General features: G+C 37.5%; 1 protein-coding gene across 3 annotated transcripts in view; it reads left to right on the top strand.

Annotated features, from left to right (window-relative positions):
• Positions 1 to 23332, top strand: part of kaznb (kazrin, periplakin interacting protein b) — a 166017-nt gene that overhangs the window by 68699 nt on the left and 73986 nt on the right. For 2 of the 3 annotated variants that reach the window (XM_081357171.1, XM_081357170.1), the window contains one exon: positions 16743 to 16947. In XM_081357171.1, the coding sequence (XP_081213297.1) occupies positions 16743 to 16947 (205 nt within the window). Of the gene's footprint in view, positions 1 to 16369; positions 16948 to 23332 lie in introns of those variants that run through there. The other variant, XM_081357172.1, reaches the window with a different exon arrangement.

Here is a 23332-nt window from a genome sequence, read left to right as displayed (position 1 = left end):
ATCTGGTGTTGCCTCCCAAGCTGCCCATGCACTCTTTTTCCCATGGCACAGGAAGGCTGAGGTTGTGTCACAGCCTGTTAAAGCGTGGAAGAGTGGTAAGGCTAGTGACTTCTGGGGACCAAGATCCTTGCTGATTTCATGAGCAGGAATGTCCATATAGTTTTTTCCACCTGCAAAGCCGATCCAGAGCTCTGTGAGGCCGAGTGTGTTGAAGAAGCGGATGGCAAGGATGACAACATCGCTGTCGACAGTCCAGACAAATGCCTTTTTATGGCCATTGGCCCCAGCATGTGCAAGATGCAGGATTATTCTTGCATCTGCTTCTGGATGATTACAAGGCTGAAGGGCAGACATGTCATACCCTGGTCTGTTGGAGAGTACAGCATCTTTCTTGGTGGAAAGGAGGAGTTTACCTGACATGCCATGCTTGGTTATCTCTTCACTGATATATCCAAATAGTTAGATATATAACAATATATCCAGTATATATATAATAGATATATCCAGTTACGTTTTGGAATTGGAGTTCTCCCATCTACTTTAGTTCTTGATCCGGTTCCTCTGCGTTGGTGAGTTTGTGTTTTGAGGTTCTCCTCTGGATATGTATCAAACACAATATCCAATCACGTGACAGATTCATAGCTCATGTGTGACCTCACAAACCCAGCAATATTGGTGTTAACGTAGTCATGGAATGTTTTTTCAGTAGTTGGCCGGACCATTTGGACCATGAGCTATGAATCTGTCACATGAGCCCATCATGTACAGCAAGAGCTGTGGTTCCAGCCATGTAGATGAAGCTAGACATCACCTTTTCTCGAATGGTACCAAGTCTCTCGAGAACCTGCCACCCACCCAAGCTGCATTGATTTAGCACATCAAAAGAGCACTGCTGCAGGCCAGCTTCTACTGGAATCAGGCAACCGCTATCCAGCAAGATATCCCAGAGTTTAATGCATGGGGATGGTTTCGGGACTCTACGAGCAAGACTTGGGAACCTTACTGGACTAATCTCGGAGACGCCAGTAAAGCCTGCACCATTCTCCTCCACTGTGGCTGCAAGACAGCATGTAGAGGGCACTGTAAGTGCTGTAAAGCCAGAGTTCGTTGCACTTCTATATGTGCAAGTGAGGGTGCTTGTACAAACAATGATGGTGAAGACAATGAGAGATCCGGTGATTGTGAGTGATAATGATAATTCATGTGAGAGACCATGAGAATTCACTGTTGTTTTTTATGTTATTGCTGTTTTTTTGTTATGCTAAGCAAACCTTTAAGAGTTTTGGAAAAATTGACTATTATTATTTTAACAATTTAACATAATATAAATATTGCCTTGCAATTTATAATTGTGTCTTATTCTTTCTTATATGATTACACTTTGAAATGTATTCACCTGTGGTACACTGAAAACCATTTCACTTTTATAAGGAAATGAATCAACATTGAGAATAACCTTCAAAGTTGTGGTAAAAAAAAGGATTTTCAACCACAGTTTTGAAAAGAATACAGGTTCCAGACTTACACAAGCATAAATATAAATATGCCAATGGACTTCCTGTGGTCAATAACCATAAAATAGACACCACATCCTCATTTGTAGCGCATTTGGTTAAAAATTTGTAGCCAAAATCGTTTTTCTGACAGCGGCCATATTGAATTTAGGGAATTTGGGGGGTCCTGATATACCCAATCATAAATGTAAGTATTCCTATGGGTTTCCCTTGGTCAAAGAAGGTAAAATAGACATCAAGTTTGTATTTGTATCTCATCTGGCTCAAAAGCTATAGCCGAAACCCTTTCAGGCGGCGGCCATATTGGATTTGGCCGCCATCTTGGTCTCAGGGACCATTGGCTCGGGCGCCCTGGCTAAATCAATTCAGTATCCCCTCAGCTACATCTGTGCCAAATTTGGTGCTTGTAGATGAATTTGTGAGAATAATGGTGTGTAAGGCCCCATACTACAGCCCAAACTGCTTTTTTGGACAGCGGCCATATTGGAATTGGAGGATCGAGGGGTCCAGATATACTGGGTCATAAATATAAACATTCCTATGTGTTTCTCATGATCAATTAAGCTGAAAAACATATCAAGTTTGTATTTGTAACTCATGTGGTTCAAAAGTTAAAGCCGGAACCCTTTTCGGGCGGCGGCCATATTGGATTTGGCCGCCATCTTGGCCCCGAGGGTCGCTGCCTCCGGCGCCCTAGCTAAATCATTTCGGTATGACCTGAGCTACATCTGTGCCAAATTTGGCGCTTTTAGATGAATTTGCGCGAAAATGTGCTTAAGGCCCCCAACTATGAAGAAACAGAAAAAACTGAGACAGACTAAATCCAGTAGAACTGTGGCAATGTCTCCAAGACGCTTGAAGAAACCTGCCTCCAAAGCTACAGTACTGTGAAAAGTTTTAGGCACTTGTGTTAAAATGCTGTAGTGATGATGCTTTCAAAAATAATGTCATAAATAGATTTTATTTATCAATTAACTTCTATTAACTAAATCAAATCAATATTCAGTGTGACCACCCTTTGTGTTTAAAACGGCTTTTGTCCAGGTACACCTGCACATAGTTTTTCAGGTAGATTTGCAGGCAGGTTTCTCAGTTCTTCTGGATTCTGTTTCTTCATGCAATCCCAGACGGACTCGATGATGGTGGGATCAGATCTCTGTGTGGAGCACTGGATTTTCACTGGATTATTACAATTAATGGAAAAATTATTGTTTGGAAATTTATGAATGTATGAAAAAGAATAACTGGCTTAAAACCATTTCTTTGGGGCGAAAATACTAGCGTGCCTAAGACTTTTGCACAGTAGTGTATATGTCAACATGGAAATTGATATTCAACATTCAACATTGATAATAATAAGAAATGTTTTGACCTGTTGTGCGTGTGTGTGTGTGTGTGTGTGTGTGTGTGTGTGTGTGTGTGTGTGTGTGTGCGTCCCTCAAAATGGGATAATCATATGTGACGATCCTTAGCACAAAAACAACTGTTTTGCACTAAAAACTTAGCTAACATTATAACTGGTCCTGAGGGAAAAATGTGATAATTAAAATAAAAAATGTGTGCTCTGTTAGACAACTTGATGCACTTGACTTAATGACTTCACTTAAAGTGACACCGTGAGGTGAATATTCTTCCTCAAGTGCCATTCAAATTGCCTGAAAGGAAAAGTTTGTTCACAGGCACTTTTTCTTCTTTTTAGGCTCAGTTACTTCTTGAGTTTCATCCAGCATGTTTTCATGAGTCAATAAGCATTCCAGTGACCACTGACTTCACCAGGCGGCGTTTCTTTAGACATGCCTTGCAGTATTATGTAAGTAATAAAGCCTTCAGCCGCCCTCTCCCTTGCCTCCGTGTTAGAGCACACTGAGCCGGTCTCTTTGAGCGAGGGCTGTAATTGCATCCGCTCAAAGAGTGAGGAAATCAATTAGACATCACAGGCGGTGCTAAGGGGGCAGCGCTGACATGCACCGTCTGTGTCAACACCGTCGCATTCCCCCTTCACGGCTCGCACCGCCATGTGCCACACATCAGTTACTGTCAGTGTTAAACGGCAGCGTCCGTCGGGCTACAAGCCAGTGATTGGTGGGAGGGAGCCACAACAAAGAGACCAAAACACAATACTGATTCACACAGAGAATTTGGAGTTATGACAACGTGTCCTCCCTCGTGGGCCTGGCGAGGGTATAATGAGAGCAGAAGGCCAGTAGGGGGCAGGGGAGAGAGAGGGAATGTGATGTCGAAGAGGAGAGAATACGGAAAAAAGAATTAAGGCTGCAGCACTGGGCTACTCCCCCAGTTTCACTCACAGCTGCAGGTCCACATTAGCTTTAGCTGCATTGCAGCCTTTTTCAGGTACACAGGAATTACCTCATTGTGCTCCTAGTGCAAAAACTGCAGTGAGTTTTTAAGTGCTACCAAGCATATAAAAGCTGTTGTTATATAGTCAATATAAAGAACAATATTATGGGATTAGTGAACAGTGTTTTACAGTGGTTGCAAGGCAGCACAGTATTAATATCTATCTATCGATCTATCGATTTGTCTGTCTGTCTGTCTGTCTGTCTCCATCCATCCATCCATCCAAACTTTAAATTACAGTTATGGCTTTTTGTATTGCATTTGTATTTCTTACAATTCAATTTAATTATACCTCCTTTTTTCCATTTCAAATGGTAAATATCATAAATATGGTAAATAGCCCTGTTTGCCTCTATCCAGTACCACAATTCAAATTCAGGAATTAAATTGGAATTTGAAAGACATTCTCATTTCAGTTCTGAATGGCAGTCAACCTTATGTATTTTCCTGATATATTTTACTATTTTTGTTTTTCACATATTTATGTAATAAATTCTCACCCTACCGAAACAAGACATCCACTGAGTGTAAGGACAATGAAATCTAATGCAGCATTTAATTTAAACAGAACCAAAGCCTCAGGCCTGAGCTTACCTAAAACTATAACAGAGAAGAACAGATAATTATTTGCTACCATGCAAGCACTGGCATTTCCTCCAGGAAATGCAAATCTAGTTTAACTGTAACAAACTCAATTTTCCTTCCCTATGAACTCGGCCCTAATGCAGTGCTCGCAATAGTCACATGTCATGCACTCTAGCCCTTTCATTCATTGATCTTTTTGTATGCGTCGTTTGCTGTGAGCACAAGTGAGCAGTAATGGGGCTATTTATTCACATGCCTAAATCGGAAAAGCAATACTTTACAGAGGTAATGATTAGATCATCATTGCAATGGGGGACATGAGCGTTCTCATTTCTCTAAATCATTACCCACAAACCCCCTTGAACGCGCACATTCTATTCATGCCCTGTTCGCCGCCGCTGCTTGCAAAACAATCTCATCGCTTCATAATCAAAATCACATTATTCAAATTTCTGAATGTCGCAGTGGCCACAGGCCAAACAAGAAATCAAACAGATTTTGAACCATAAATGAGTTTTATTCATGCTCGCACTGCCCGCAGCAGCAGTATTAAAAGTTTTGAAAGCCCATCCTTTTCAATCCGTTCACTCTTTGTTTAAAAAACTTTTTGTGTGTTAAGAACAAACTGAATAAGAGTGTTGAGACCTGCCTGTCTAACTGTCTCTGTCAGAAAAGGGCAATTACTCGCAGCAGTGGCAGTAATAGCCATCTACTCTTGCTTAGACCTGACATTGAGAGAATAATGTCAGCGAGTCAGTCGTTTTTAAATCTCCCTAGCCATCATTGCGTCATTATACTATACCATTCACCTGCATCTTATCTCCGGCTAGAGCCCAGCCATCGTCTGATTATATTTAAGTGGCGTGCCATGAATCTAAGCTTGTGTCCTCTGACAGAAAATTCCTGCCTACATTCCAAATTCGAAGTCAAGCTTGCCAACAGGTTCAAGGGAGAGAAAACGTTTCTTTCTTGTCACTCTTTGTTCAAACCTCCCAGCCAAGTCTTATCGTAATCCCCATCAGAGCCCTCAGCATCTCAGCACCGCGACTCTGAGCGTGTGTTATCAAGGGATGGAGGAGCCGCGCCACTGTGTGAGGGTATTAGGCCGCTATCTAGAACGCTGGTGGAGGCAGGAAGTAGCACTGGAGTTGAACGTTGGAGCGGATGGTTCTATTGGTTGAGCTCTGGGCAGGTACGGATTGTTATCTTACTGTCAGACTCCCAGCCCTTATCTAAGTCAACATAGCCTGGCTTCATTTACGCTGGGTTTATCTGTGGTTGAGCTAAAGTTGCCTTGCTAGGACCTAGGGGCTACATTTGATGCGTCAATGGGTTTGTGATGTTGTTTGCTTGTGATATGGATCAGCTCCCTGCTGAAAAGATCAGCAGAACTGATCACCAGCATATGTTGTGTTTTGGTTGCTGGTGTGTTGTGCCCCTATATTTTCGCCTAGCCAGCTTTTTAAATTCTTGCCTAATGTCTGGTCTACCTTGCAGCTCATTCTGGCCAAGAATCGTTCACGTTGACAATCCGACATGCAAAACGATCAGACAGAGTTCAGTCCTGTTTAGTTACCAGTTATCGATAAGAATGCATTGTCATGGGAAAAAAAGTATTTCAATAACTACACTGCACAAGAGACTGGCTAGAGAGAATATACCAATAAAAATAGCAGAAATGTGACTTTTTTCTGTATACATACTGCAGTTGAAAAAGTTAGATTTTTTCAATGTTTTTGACAAAAAGTCTCTTATGCTCACCAAGCTGCTTTTATTTGAGCAAAACAGTAAAAACAATTCTGAAGTATTAATATAACTGTTTCTTATTTTAATATATTGTAAAAGTTAATTTCCTCCTGTGTACCAAAACTGAATCATACTCCAGTCTTCAGTGTCACATGATCCTTCAGAAAGCATTCTAATAGGCTGATTTAGTGCTAAAAACATTTCTTATTATTATAAATGTTAAACCGTTGTGTTGCTTAATATTTTTGTGAAAACAGTGGTACATTGTTTTCCAGGTCTCACTGATGAATGAAAAGTTCAAAAGAGGAGCATTAATTTGAAATAGAAATTCTTTGTAACATTATGGGCCCTATTTTAACGATCTGAAGTGTCAAAGCGCAAGTAACTTTGTGGGCGGGTCTTGGCGCTGTTGCTATTTTCCCGGCGGGATAAATGACTCTTGCGCCAGGCGCAAATCTAAAATGGGTTGGTCTGAAGCAGCTTCATTATTCATAGGTATGGTTTGGGCGTAACGTGAAATAAACCAATCAGAGCGTCATCTCACATTCCCTTTAAGAGCAGGCGCGCTTGTTCTAAAGCGGATTACTATTATAACGGCGGATTTGCCAGGCGCGCGCCAGGAGCGGTTCACAGCCGAGGAGAGCAACGCTCTCGTCAGGGAGATTGGGGATGGAGAAACCCACCCAAATTAACTTCGGTTAAAAAGGCGTATGATAATTTGGGTAAATGTGTAAGCTAGATGTATGCTTTTAGAATAAATTGTCTATCTATCTATCTATCTATCTATCTATCTATCTATCTATCTATCGTAATAATGTATGATTTGCAAAAATGAAAACTGCTGCTTCTGTGTAGATGAGAGAATCAAAGTGTATGCGCGTTGTGCACACGCTTCATTGATTATGGCCAAGCATGCGCCCTTAAAATAGCATATGAATAACATGCGCAACGCGCCACTGACTTTAAACTATTTCTTCCTGGTTAGTGGCGCAATTGTTTTCTAAACCTGCAAAATAGCATGAAGGAACGTTTACGCCAGAACACGCCTCCTTTTTTGCGCTGAACCGCCCAATGAGCGCAAGTTCATTCCCTAGTTTAGCGACGTGCTTCTGTGGAGGGAAAAACGTGCTGTGCGCGGGTGCAAAATAGGAATGATAGATGCGTCGGTGTACAAAGTCAATTGCGCTGGGTGCAAGATAGGGCCCTATGTCTTTACTGTTACTTTTGATCAATAATGATCCTTGCTGAATAATGCACATAAATGCATAGATACATACTATTTTATTCACACACACACACACACACACACACACACACACACACACACACACACACACACACACACACACACACACACACACACACACACACGATATTGAAGGACTTGTCGGTACATTTTGTACTTGTACAAAATTTGCCAACTCCCTGAAGTTTAAGACTATTCTTGCCAGGTCTCTTAACTAACTTAACTAGCAAGACATTGCTAGACCATGCCAGTTTCATCAACTGGTTATGCTGGTGAACAGCTTCACTATAGGTTAAACTAGCTATACCAAAATATACATTTGATTGTAGTGCAAAGATCATTTTTAAATGTCTCAAATTCCGTCTATTATATAAGTTAATATGTTTTCTCTTTTTGTTGCCTGGGAGATGAACTTGTTTATTTCCATGGTGATGTGAAGTGTTGATGTGTTACCAGCAGCAGCAGCGTTTTAATGAGAAACAGCATGTTTCTTTCACAGTGAGGCTGTGCACGTGGTGTGCTGAGAGGTGTATGCTTGACTGGGTTCTGTGCCCAATTATTTGCACCTAACTCTCTAACATTGTTCTTTTATAATTTACACATCATTGTAGCTTTCACAGGAGCTCTTCAGAGACCTAATCTTGCCCTGTTGCTGCCTATTAATAGTGATGGATGTAGTAACTAGTTTGACTGATGAGTGGCAGGAGAGGGGGCTGCAACTGTGCTGTGCCAGCCTGCCAGGTCCTCGGACGACTCCATTGTTCTATATTTGTTATTTTAGGAGTCGACGCATTCATTCAGCCCAATATGAGATGAAGAATGAGGGACCAGCTTCCGTCTGCCGCCCCCAGCGCTGCTCTGCGTCAATGCCCCTCTGTCCCTCACGGCCACCAAACCAAAGGCCAACCGCAGCGTTCTGCCAGTCACAAACACACAAATGTGCTCCTGCGTGCACACCCAGAAATATGTACTCGCATCTGCTCAGTTAAATGAGCTAAGCAGAGAACACATTGTTTCTTCTGCATGAGCAGGGAATGTGTCTCTATAATTAAAGTTTAAGTGACTGACATTCTTATATGAGTGATTGACTGCATAACATGGAATTTCAGAAACTTTTTAGAGACTTTAGAGAACTAATTGCTTGAAGCTGTTTTGAAAGCACAAACATTTTAGTACATATTTGCTGTTGTAGTCTTCTCCTGACCATATTTGTTTATAAGATGACTTCTCTCAGATGAACATTTTTAAAAATTGTGTAAAATGTATACTGTAGATAGCTACATGGTTTCCACCTCAGAGTAAAAATTAAAAAGATAATTCTAAGATAAATTGTGTAAAATAAATAAATAAAGTTTTGTGAGATATACAGTCTCTATTATAAGACAAAATTCGCAGTTTTGAGATATAAAGTCACAATTGTCTTTTTATTTGTTTAAATTGGATTCCATATACACTAGATGCACTACAGTTCAAAAGTTTGGGGTCAATAAGATCAGCAAGGATGGATTTAACTGACCAAAAAAGTAACAGTAATGACTTTTATAATGTTACCAAAAAGGTTTCTATTTAAAATAAAAGCTGTTCTTTTGAAATTTCTGTTAATCAAAGGATAATAATTTAAAAACCATATCACGGATTTCACAAAAAAAAAAAAAAATCAATAAAACTGTTTTCAACATTGATAATAATAATAAATCAAATCCCGCCCTACATTTTTCTCATTTTAGAAGTTGTTTCTAAATGTCACAATAGGGACACACAACTTTTTGCCAAACCCAAACTTTAAATGGTAGTCATAACCGTTGACATGAAACACTTTTGGGAAGTTGACGTTCTATGGTGTGATGTGCTGTACTCCATCAAACTATTCATTGTTGATGTAGTTAAATGTAAACACATTTTGTTAATTATTTCATAATTATTTGTCCTTTTGAAAATGTCACATTGCAGAACCATTTAAAAAAACTGGAGAAGACAAATGCCACTTAAAAGTGGTGAAAATAAAAAGGAAAATCATGATGCTGGTGAAAAAAAGCTTTCATGTCAACTACCCTTCAGTATATCATATCAGTTTGTTAATGGCCATTGATATAGTTCATTCATATAATTTCCTATATCTCCTAAAACCAACAAATCCTCATCATCTGGACCCTGTAGGAAACAGTGAAAAAAAGTATGTGAGCACAGCCTGTTCTGCATCAACAAGCTCAAGTCCTATACTCAGGAAATGATATTGCTCTTTCCTGTGGTTTTGGACACCCTGCTAGTGCATGGATTCAGTGTTGTAAGAGTCTGTGGGAAGAGCCCTTGACCTCACATGCCCATGATCTCTCTGTACTCAGCCCTCTCACGCCCTCTCACACATACACATTGACACATGTGAGGAAACAGAGTTGGCAGCCGAAGGATTTTCACACAGCACCCTGATAAGAGCCTTTTAAAAAGTTGGCTGTGCTCACCAAACTCTCTCACTCTCTTTGAGAGCAAAACAGCAAATATTCCAGTTTACCTGGCATGAGTCGATATTCAATTAACCAGTCCAGCCTCTCACTGTGGCCGTTTATCGATACCTTATTTTAAGTGCTCTTGCTTAATCACATGCTATTTACGGGTGCAACCAAATGCACAAACGAATAACAACTATTTGGAAAGTTTTTCAGTAGAGAAGCAGACGCCCCACGAGAGGAAATGCGGCTGGGTCCTGTCAGTGAATGTGCCAGCATTGAATAATCAGCTGAATGCCAGGTTTTTAATTAGTTAGGGTTAGTTTGTCATTTCAATTTAGCTTTCGCTCCGTGATAGTATAGGGGTTTTGTGTGTGTGTTTCAGTTTCGATTTTTAAAAAAACCTTTTTAGTGTTTTTAGGGCTGCCAATGTTAACATGTTTTTTCGTATATTATTTTTTATTATGGTTTTCAAACATCAAAAACAGACAATAACAGACAAAGAGACACTTCATATAACAGAAATCTGTGCAATATGTAAAAAAATAAAAAATAAAATAAAGGGATGACGATATACAAAGCCAACCTAAGTGTAATCACAACAATTACAGAAAGTTTTTGGTTAACGTTTTTTGAGGTAATTATATATTATAAAAAAAACACATTTGAGTTTAATGTGAATTTATTTGACATTTAAAATGGTTTTATTCTGTTCTGTTCAGGCGAGCATGAACGCCGAACACACACAGCAATCCTGTAGCCAAACTCGCATTAAGCAATAAATGATGGAGAAAGAACTTCTTAATTCATTTATTATTGTTTACTTTTTTAAATCCAGATGGGATTTTATATAAAAAGGAAAGTTGTTTGTTGTCTTTGATTTAAATTAGCACTGAGTTAGTACACATTTGCCTAATGACATTTCAAGTATTAAGTATTAAGGGATAAAAGTAGTATAGGGAAAACAATTTATAATGTGAAAAGTAAATGACCTACTTCTACATCTTTAAAAAGCACATATAGCCCTAGCTCTGTGAACAATTGAAACAGAAGTCTCTTGTAGTATTATCAATGTCTTTACTGTCACTTTTGATTAACTTAATGCATCCTTGCCAAAAGTATTAATTTATTTTAAAAACTTTTGATCAGTGTGTGTGTGTGTGTGTGTGTGTGTGTGTGTGTGTGTGTGTGTATATACACACACACACACACACACACACACACACACTGATCAAAAGTTTTTAAAATAAATTAATACTTTTGGCATATAATGTATATACTGTGTGTATATATATATATAATATATATATGTATATATATATATATATATATATATATATATATATATATATATATATATATATATATATATATATATATATATATATATATATATTATATATATATATACTGTGTATATATATAATATGTATATATATATATATATATATATATATATATATATATATATATATATATATATATATATATATATATATATATATATATATATATATATATATATATATATATATATATATATATTATATATATATATACTGTGTATATATATAATATATATATATATATATATATATATATATATATATATATATATATATATATATATATATATATATATATATATATATATATATATATATATATATATATATATATATATATATATATATATATATATATATATATATATATATATATATATATATATATCAGAGTTTCCGCTAGAAAAAAATGGTGCCGGTCAAAGTGACCGGCAGAGGTTTCGTTTTCCGGACATTTTGAAGATATGCCGGTCAAATGTTGCCTCATAATTAGTCAAGTTGAGGAAAACTGGAGGAAGGCTATGTAACTTAAAAAATGACATAATCAGGCCGAACGCAACATGTTTATTAGCCTAACTTTCAAATAAAAAAACGGAAAAAAAATATGAACGTCCGATTGGCGTCAATCAACGCCAATTGTTTTTTATGGTTTCACATTCATAGTTTAACAAACCAATCCCCCTTCCCCACATAAAATATCTGAAGCCTATTGTTTTTACTCAAGCGAACTTCCCAGTGTCTCTCCACAACTTGCAATGCGCATAAGCCGCGTAACCCGCAAGGCGACTTCGCTGCTTCGTCTTGATCCGATTCTGCAGCGAGAACCCCCTCTCTGTAGGAACACTCGAGACCCATTTTCTACTATGGTTATGTAGCCTACGTTTCTTCATTCGGATCTATTTGCGATCCATTCCATTCTGAACAAACAACGCAGTTTATATGCTTCGTCCCTGTTTCATTATTCATTAAGATAATAATTAATAAATGCGCCCATAATTATCAGTGAACTTGATAAATGTTGCAGATATGTTATGTTTTGCTATGCATGCACAAACAAATGCCTTTCAACTTATGTGTGCAAAATTCAGAATAAAATGAATGTGCAGCAATTTGTACAAATAGAGAGTCTAGGTCTACTATACCTGTTGTAGCCATTAAATGAGCTGATTTAGTTTAATATTTGTTAAAATATTATAATGTTATTTTTTTAATTTATGTTGATTATGAAAAGTGAACCGCACAAGTAAGATATGATGCGCAATAAGGAGAGACATGGAGCGGGTCAGACATGACTTTGACCACTTAATTAAGTTTGGTTTTGTAGAATGACTTTTTTGAAGTGAATTTCGTTTTGTATAAATTGTATCTTAATTTTAATAATTTTTTATCAACCAATTGCCTGTATTTAATAAATAAGCAGCAAAATATAGCAGACGATAGGCCTAATCATGCGCGGGCGCCTCGGTCACTTGCATTGCTCGTGAACAGGAGCGCATCTCATCCTAATTTAACGAAACTCAACGTAGGCCTCACAGACATGAAATGTATCTTAAAGCTTGAAATGTATTTTTAACAATTTAAAACGAAAAGAAATAGGCTACTCTCTGATTATGTAATCCATGATGTGCATTTCTCTCTATAGGCGCGTTCACTACGGAGATGACGATCGTCAACTTCATCTTTACAGCTGTTGTTGCTGTTAATAAACTAAAAATAATAGGCCTATAATTTTATTAAACAATAAATTAAATGAAATTGTAATTGTATTAAAAAAGCAACAAAAAAATCCTGTTTAAGTTTTTTTTTTTTACCTATAGGCCTACGCATTAAATTCAGGTAGGCTACTGAGTCACTGCCCTCAGTGCCCAGAAAAGCGCTGAAACGGAGATGAAGGAAACCCGTTTTTATATATTTTTTGGCTTATTTTAACTGGCCCATCCAGTTTTCTGGAGGTGCACCTCAAAATCCTGGCGCCGCTAGTGCTTCGCAGCGGTCTGATATCAAGAAATAACAGACCGCATTCCACATCGGAATTCAACCAAGCCATGTAATAATGTTTAAAAACTTTCAAACGGTAGAGCCTGTTCCTTTATAACATAGCCAAAGGTCGGTGTATTTTTGCTTTATTACATTTTATGCTTATTCTCAAATTCAGATTGTGTTAGGGGGGCGGGATTATAAGGCAATTTTAATCGGACAATTTGACCGGAGAGATTTAATTTTGTCGGACATTTCATTTTTTTTTCGGTCAATGTCCGGCAATTACCGGACAACGGAAACCCTGATATATATATATATATATATATATATATATATATATATATATATATATATATATATATATATATATATATATATATATATATATATATATATATATATATATATATATATATATATATATATATATATAAATTCTGTCACACCTTAGTATAGTTGAGTGAAGTTGTTTTGTTCTTGCCAGTCAGAGCTTTCATGATGTCATGTCACTTGCTACCAGCCAATGTACTTTTTCCACTTATGATGCGACATCATAAAAAGCCTGGCGTTAAAGTGTGTAGACTATTTGTGATCCAGACCTCCCAGTTCTAAGGGTTTTCTTATTTGAAAGCGACCTTGGCTGCACAGCTCACTCTGTTTGGTAAGCGGCTTGAGCATATTCTTGGCAAAAGGCAGGTGACAACAACAGAGCCTAGGGAAAGGCCTTGTTGTAAAAACCATTGAACAACTGTTACCTGTCCAGTTCCTGCCCTTTTTCCTTTCCCACTGACATTCAGCATTGTTCACTCCAGGTCCTTTGTGAGGCCTGGTGTGTTCCAGTCAATGGAGGCGACTTTTAATACGACTGAGATCTTTTCTCTGTCTTCTGTAGAACGGAAAAGCCACAGAATATGAAACACCCCGGACTAGATTTTCCCAAACATGTTCCTCTTTCTTTCTCTCTCCACCACTCCTTCTCGTTCTCTTTCTAACTCTCTTGCTCTTTTATTTTGTGTGACTATAGTGGTTTCGGGGCTAGGATTTGAAAACAAAGCCCTGCCTCACTGCCTTTTTCAGCTACAGCCTGAATCTCAGCATGAATGGTGTTAGCATAGCAGATGTGGCGCTCTTTCCAGTTCATTTCTGATGGAAATCAATCAGTCTGCCTACTGAAAACTTTGTGACTTCATCTTTAAATTATGAGCAAGATGGATGCAAATGAAAATCCAAGAACAGCAAAAACTTATTTGCTGAAAAAGAAAATCTTTGTTTTCATATTTTAATAGTTGTTTTTAGTGTGGATTCCAATGTTGTTCCCCATTAATTTCTGGCATCGCTTGCTGTGAATACCAATGAGGACGCGTCTCAGTCAGAGTGTTGAAATGAGAGGTTTTTGCTGTGATGGTTCACCAGATTTGCTTCTCACACTCACACACCCCATCAATTTGCTCTAGGAATTTAGTGATTTTGCTCATTTTCAGCCAATGTTTTGCTTGGGGAATATAAAAGCCACGCCGTTAAAAGCTGGTGTTGATTATAGTCATAAGCAGGGGTTAAATTTGGCTGGATTTGCCTCTAATCGGTAGGCATTCACCTAGATTGGTTGTTTATTTTAAAATTAAATACTTGTGCATGAAATGGCTTGATTGACGAGCACATATCAACCGGTTTCCTATTTCCTATTTTTATCTATCACCCCCAAGATATGAATTGATAAAATGTGTACCTGAATGCAATGTAAGTGGTTTTGGATAAAATCATCTGCAAAATGCATATATTATTTTTAAATTGTATTTTTTGTTTTACATTTTATTTTATTTTTTTATTTTCCCTGGTTAATACAGGAATTGTTATACTGCAGTGTAAGTCACTTTGGATAATATCATCTGCCAAATGCATAAATATATATATAAAAAAATTGTAATCATTATTTACCCCATTATATTACCGCAGTTAATGCCGTAATTTATATAATGTACATTATATCAATTACAGCATTAATTGCAATTACAGCATTAATTATGCAATGCTTGTTACTTTGGATAAAAGCATCTGTCAATGCAAATATATATATATATATATATATATATATATATATATATATATATATATATATATATATATACACACACACACACATATACATTATTTTCATTATTTATTTAGTTAATGCATGAATTAATATGATGTAGACCTTGAAAGCAATGTAAGTCATTTTTGATAATACGCATCTGCCCAAATGCATTAAATTTTTTTATTTAATTTTTAATGCATTAATTGGTATAATGTAAATGGTTTGGATAATCTGCCAAATTCATTCATTCATTCATTCTTTCATTCATTCATTTATTCATTCATTTACAGTATAAAATGTATAAGCAGATTTTATGGCTCCCCTAACACCTGTTCAAAAGGTTATACATTTAGGATAGATGATGAATCAATTAAGGTTATTATGGATGATCTCGAGGTCCATCCAAATGCAACATAGGCCAGCGTCTCACTGAACAGCATAGGAGCTTCTTTGATTCCTATACTCAAAGTACATACATTTCAATCTGTTGTGTAAGACTTCTGGGAAAGGATAAATTGTTTTGGGTCTGCATCTGAAGACTAGAGAGCTTTTAAAAATCAGCCCCAAACTTTTGACCCTGCAAGGAGATTGATTGCTTTCAATGTAATTCTCTTCACTTCCTGCGTGCAGGGGGCCGGACTAATAGCTGTCCCTCGTGTCCAGCACAGAGGTCTGCCTGGTTCCTCTCCCCGAGTTGAGTCGACCCACCCCCATCTGCAACCTCAAGAGTGGGGGAGCGTTTCCCAGGGACAAAAGAATGAATATGTAATAAAGGGAAAGGGAAAGGGGTGGGAGTGTGTTTGTCTGAGAGAATAGATGTATCCAGCTTGACAAGTGTTTGTCAAGGGATCAAGGAAGTGCGAGAAAGTCTTGTCTCGTTTTCCACATCGGCAACATAACAACAGTTACTTACTTGTTACAAACCAATACAAACAGGGAAGCTCTCTGAGGCAAAGCCTGCAGTTTACAGAGTTTCAGAAACATCGCACTTTAGCTCCCTCCCTCTCTCCCCCAGAAATCTAGCACACATGGTACGTTCCGTTTAAAAGAGAGCATGTCATCTCTCAATGCACTGTGTTCTCTCTGGAAGCAGCTGCTGGGAGCGCGGTTTTTCAGCGGGAACTCTTTCACTCCTCTACCTGCTGTTTCGTCTGTCCGTTGCGTTCTCTCACATGCTCTCTCTCTCTCTCGCTCTCTCTCTCTCTATCACACGATCAGCTCTCTTTCACACACTAACAGAGGACAGGTAGTGATTAGGTCTTTTCTGCAGGGATAAGGAGGAGGGGAGACTTGGGATTTTTTTTTCCTCTTCTCCAGCGCGTATTTTGTTTGTGTGGTCTAAACTGTGGCAGCCGTGGAGAGATAAAGGGGGACAGGGGACCCGCGGCTTGTTCTACCCCCTGACCGAGCCCTTGACACCATGCACCTCTGTGTGGATTTGCTTCTCAGGGCAAAATCCTGAAAATGATGGAGGACAACAAGCAGCTGGCTCAGCGGATCGATGGGGCCATTCAGTCAGCCAGCCAGGAGGTGACCAACCTGCGCTCCGAGCTCTCCGCGACCAGCCGTAGACTGGCCGAGTTGGGGGCATGCAACCCCGTGGGCCTGGAGAACAACCAGCAGAACCACCATCACCACCATCACCACCTCCACGGTAAGACATGTGTCAAGTTTTGCTTGGTCTGTGAGCTGCACTTGTTACTGTTGAGAATAGTTAATTTTTAAGGGTTTGTGGTTGGGAATGAGCTTTTGTTGAGAGAAGAAAGTAAAGAGGGGAGGACGGGGGCAGCTGATCCCGTTCTTCACTGCCTCGTCCCGTTTCCCGGGTAGCCGGTGGGACGGCTTTCCAACGCAGCTGTGATATATCAGGCAGAGAGAGGCCAGAGAGAGAGAGAAGAAAAATGAAAGCTAGCATTGGATTCGACTGTCGTCAATTGATTCGCAGGGAATAACATGAAACACGTGGTTCAGGTCTGATACTAAAACTTAGTTAAAGGTAAAGTGTGTCTTTTTTATAATGTTAAAATACTAGCTTCTAGCTTTTAGACAGCTGTAAGACAAACATTGGTAGAATGATTTGAGCATCCCGACAGGCCTAACACAACAATGTTGGCTTAACTGATGCCGTGAGATTTAGCTGGAAATGTTTGTCAGCCAGTGTCAGACATGATAGTGTTTAAAACTGCCATTCTCCCACACATTTCCATGTTAAAGTGATATCTCACCAAGAAGGAAAGTCCTGTGATCTTTTCTTTAACTTTATGTCATTCCAAACCTGTATGACTTTCTTTCATCTACAAAATAATGAAAAAGAAGATTTTTGAAGAATGTTTATAACCAAACAGTTTTGGGGACCATTGACTTCCATTGTATGGGCAAAAAATATCTATTTTTATGTTTCACAGAACATAAAGAAACATCACATGGTTGTGTGTAAATGATGACGAAATGTTAATTTTCGGGTGAACTGTCACGTTAAGTCGAGATGACAATTTCAGTATTATTGTCAAAAGTTCTTGATGATATCACACAAGACCCGTGCTTGTCAAAAACTTGACAGCAAGGTTCCTTTTAACATTGTTAGTTCATGAAACCTAACTAATGAACAGTATTTTTACAGAATTTATTAATCCTAATTTGACAAAAGTTTTTAAAATGTCAAGTTGTATAAATCAATATACACTACCATTCAAAAGTTTGGGGTCGGTAAGATGTTTTAACATGTTTTTGAAAGAAGTCTCTTATGCTCACCAAGCCTGCATTTATTTAATCAAAAAGACATTGAAAACTTTTTATATATATTTCAAAGTATTATTGCAATTTAAAATAACTGTTTTCTACTTCAATATATTTTAAAATGTAATTTATTCCTTTGGGAAAGCATCATTACTCCAGTCTTCAGTGTCACATGATACTTCAGAAATCATTCTAATATGCTGAATTTTTTTTTTTTTTTTTTTTGATGAATAGAGCAGCATTTATTTGAAATATAAATCTTTTGTAACATTATAAATGTTTTTACTTTCAATTCAAATTGGAAAAAATGCTGAATAAAAAAATATTAATTTCTTCTAACAAAAAAATACTACTGACCCTAAACTTTTAAATGGTTGTTTCATGTATTATAAAAGAGCATGAATTAATAATGAACAATAGTATTTTTACAATAGTAGCCTAGATTAATAATTGTTCATGTTATAAAAGTATTGTTGTTAATGTTAATGTCACCAAATGCATCCTATTGCAATTGTTACCAAAACTACCCTGAATGTGAGTTCATTTATCATTGTGTGTTGTGACTCATCTTTTTTATTGGTTATCTCAACTTTCACTTCATGTTCTCTGAAAGGAAGTTAGGCGTGGCGAGATCCGTCCTGTTCTGTTGTACAGATTTCATAGCCCAAGGCAGTTTTTAATTCAGGCTAGAGGTCATGTTAAGCGGCTCGGACAGTGTCTGTGTGTGTGCGGCGAGGACCAGTGTATTGATATTGTGTCAGGTTGATGATGTTATAGGGGTTAGAGCATGCAGGGCAGCCCAGCGGTGGGCGACATTCCCCCCGGTGGTCTTCTGCAGGCTGAGACTCTTTCAGATGGAGCGAAAGTAGTAGAAACTGTGTGTTTGAACAGGTGTCATTAGCGGTACCCTTCTAAATGAATGAGATTGTATGAACAGCACAGCTTCCCCCCTCTCTCTCTCTTTTCACATGGGTTTAAGGCATCTCACTGCAGTGAACCCACATTCCTCTTTACCAGCGCACTGATGTAATGCTTCTCCCTCTCTCTCTGCCCCTCTCAGTCAGTCTCTCTCTCTCTCTCTCTCTCTCTCTCTCTCTCTCTCTCTCTCTCTCTCTCTCTCTCTCTCTCTCTCTCTCTCTGTCAGTCAGGTGACTGTTTACATGGGAGAGCCGGAGGCTGAGCAGGCAGAATGTAATCAGATACACATTCCTCTGTCCTGCCGTATGTGGGAGTTTCTCTCATAGTTTAAACACAAAGCCGCCCCCCCTCCCGTTTCAAAAACAGCATTCCTCTAATCAGGGCTTCGGGTTCATTTGTGTTCTGCTCACATCCTTCCGTCGTTATCGAGCCAAAGGCTGAGGGCCACGAAAAGTCATGTTTGTTGTAGGGCCGGATTTGGATTGGGTTCAATTTCATTTCACTTTCCCTTTTTTTTTTTCTTTTTTTTTTGGTGAAGTATTTTTCCACTATCCTGACCTTTTACAAACCACAGAAGCATTTATTGCGGCTAATAACTTTTTTCATTTTGTTACAAACACTCGAAATGCTTACCTCATGTTGCAGGCGGACACACTCTGAATATAAAGTTGAAAGCTGGCCGGTGTTTAATGGACTATGACAGCCTAATGGAGAGATGTGGCATCCAGTTGTGCTTCGCCTCTCCTCCATCTTTACATGACAAGTGAAATTCATGTGATGACAGGATCTAAAGAAGAAAACTATATTGAGGCGGGTTAGCCACCACAGTGTTGTGGGTGTAATATTATAGGCTAATAGATTTATATGATTTTGTGATTCTATAAGTTTCAAGAACTGCATGTTCTCCATTAAAAACAATAGTGATTGAGGGGGGAAACATATGATTTCTGTTTAAATTATGATTATATGCTTTTTGAAACATTTCAGTTAATAACATTAATTACATAAATGATTATTAATAACATAACATTATTACATATTACAGTATTATATAATATATATTAATAACATGCAGCCCCCTTGGAAGTTTTCAGAGGCCTCCTGGTTGAGAACTACTGTTCTAGTTCTAGATAGGACATTTAGGGTCTTCAGGGTTTTACGGTTACCCTTGTCTTTATCATCCAATTAGATTACTAAAAGCTTGCTTCTCCTAAAGACACACAATTCGAGGTATTATAATTAGCATAAACGTATAATTAGCATAAATGGTGTAGGACAAGTTATGCGACAAAGTTTGATACTTAGGTTTGTTGAAATCCCTAATCATAATGATACTTTTTCCTTTACTTTTCTTAGCACCACTAACAAGGCAAAAATTAAATCAATGCACTGCCTTTTTTCTTTACGAGGATGTGATTAGGCTTATCAGATTGCGATTATAGTTCAGACTCATGTGCAATCATCTGATGAACTTAAACTGATATATCTGACTGATGATTGAGATATCCTGAAAGAATTACATGTATGCCCTAGTGAAAAAAACCTATACCAAAATGTATTTAAAATATGTTTATTTCATACTATACTATAATTACTATACTACTATTTGTAGATTACAAATTCATGAACATATTTACTGACATAATGCTTGAGGCTTACTGATATAAATACTAATTAAACATTATTTGGAGTACTTCTTTATTGCACAATGCACATTTCTTAATATTAAGCCTAAAATGTAATATAAATCTCAGTATAGAATGATCTCTGTATAATATCAGTCTTTAGATGCAAGATTTTTCAAGTCTACCTTAAGTATACTTGCAATAGTTCCACTTGAGCACAGTCAAATATACTTAAGTATATCTTTAGTTGGACTTCAGCACTATTTTTGTACAAAGTATTTGCAATCCAATTTAGCAGATTTTAAGTATATCAGTTTAGTATACCAAAAGTACAATTGCAGGGTATTTATTCAAATACATTTTGGTACATTTATTTTTCACTAGGGTGAACATGTAGATTTACATGTATCTCCAAAATGTATAATCACCTATAAAAAAAAAAATAATAATTCTCCACAAATGATCTTGTATTTTCTTGTACTGTACTTCATATGTACACTTCAGGCAGCTCCATATACAGTACCGCAATGCAACACGATTGTGACGTAAATGTATATTGCATTTAATTTACCCCACCACAAACAACTCTATGATATATTAATTATTTAAAAAAATAAAAATGTAAACAACTCAAACACACCTACGGTATATACAGGTACATATAGAATGCTGCATTAAACTATTTCATAAGGGAAAAAAATAATAATTAATCAACCCCATAGTGGATTCTAAGTGATCAAGGGCTTAGCACGTTCCAAATCAGCCTATTGCAAAGGTTCCGTCAGTAGTGGGCACTCATGCAACGTAAGCAATGACGTACATCGAGTGAACGAGACGGAGGGTTAGCGAGTGAAGGGCATGACAATTTTGGACTGGAACGCAGGGTTGAGTGAAGGACAGGTGGGGACATTGTTTATTTAATTTTTAATGACATATATAATATTAATATAAAATATATATATATATATTTTTTTTTTTTATGAGATTTAAAATTTTTAATCTGGACTACCTGATTTTCTATGTGGTCTCAGGTTTTTGGACCCCACTGTATAAAGGCCTGTTCACACCAAGAACAATAATTATAATGAAAACTATATTAGCATCCATTTCAACAGATATGGATCTCATGTTCAAGAAACAGAACATTGCCGTTCTGCCACTTTAAATGCTCAAGCTCTTTAAAGAAAGGTGGATTCTGATTGGCTGACAATGTTTTCTTTATTGTTCATCAGCTGAAAAAAATAATTCTGAAAGTGATTTCAACAATATTATTTCTCTGTGCCATGATAGTTATAGCTGAGGTATGGACTTTTTAACGATTATTAAAATATATATTTATATATTTAGTTTATAGTTATAGTTATTTTCCTGGGTGTGAATGGCCCTTAAAACCAACCACTGTTGTGCTAAAGTGGAGAGGTTTCATCTCATCTGCATTACTTTTTGCATATTATGAATATTTTCTCCCTAGTCAAGGGCAGACACGTCATTCAGGTTTTGCATAATTCAGAGCCATATGGATGCTGTCTCTGCATTGTCATCAATTTGCTTGTTCCAACAGTTTATTGGCCATAGTATGTTAAACTTTGGTTCATAAATGAATGGACTGTATTACCATAATCAGATACACATCCAGTCTCAGGAGGGAAAAATAAATCTACACACAATATATATTTGCTGATCTTTTAAAATGGAAACTGTTCCCTAAAAATCAATACCGCTAAAGCATAATACATTATTCACAATTCCGGCTGGTTGGTGCTCAGGTGTCAAATCTACATGAAAAAGTGAGGTATCACACTAAGTTCACTTTCTCGCTTGGTGAGCTCAAACAGATTAAAATGTGCTTCTAAACACAAGCTATTGGATGCGAAAAGTGTGAAACTGAAAAGTAGGCCTAGCAGAGCTCTTTGCTCATAGCTCACGCTGAGAGAGACGCTAGCGAACCTCTGCGTCCCTAGAGACGGACACTTGCACGACAAATGAGGAAAAGTCTAATGCAATGACATCTGCACACGCTTGAATGCCTGATGGAAAGTCTAAGGTTGCAAATTGGCCAAGTCACCATTCAGATTAAGGAATGCTTGAGAGGTGTGATCTCAATGTCATATGCCAAAGATGTGAAAGAAGTTGATGTGAGGCAGTGAAAGGATGTGAAAGTATCATTAAAGTGGTCCATACTTCTCCTTCCCTATATTTGAAATATTTTTTAAATAGCTAGGTGTACGTGTAAGTCTAAGACGACTGCCATATTGGCCAGCACAACTGTAGTAAACCTTTAAAGCAGAGTAAAGATTGAAAGCGATACTTATAAAACAGAGTAAGTGAGATTTTATTTGCAGAAAAAAAGCTCTTTAGCAAATCGATGGGCCATTTCTCAGTGACTGACAGACGGTGTGAATGTACCCCTGGCAAGCTGCATGCCTCGTTGGCTGTGAAGTCTGATGGTCCATAGACCAGAACAAGCAGTAAACACGATCATCAGGGAAGTCGAGCCAAACAAATCCACAATGTGGTCTTAATCGGACATATTTACTGGTGCTTATTGGTTTATATCTTGCTAAATTTCATTTTGAGTCTCTATCTAGGTTATATTATCTGAGGTTTGTAATTATTATATTTTATTATTTATAATCTAAGATTATAAATTATTGTTCAAAAGTGTGGGGTCAGTAAGATTTTTTTTTAAAGACATTTATAATGTTAGAACAGAGATCAGTTTCAACAAAAATATTAAGCAGCTCAACTGTTTTCAACAAT

This window comes from Scardinius erythrophthalmus (genome assembly GCF_964197995.2).
Source record: "Scardinius erythrophthalmus genome assembly, chromosome: 25".
Classification (NCBI taxonomy): domain Eukaryota; kingdom Metazoa; phylum Chordata; class Actinopteri; order Cypriniformes; family Leuciscidae; genus Scardinius; species Scardinius erythrophthalmus.
This window is presented reverse-complemented; position numbering and strand designations above follow the sequence as displayed.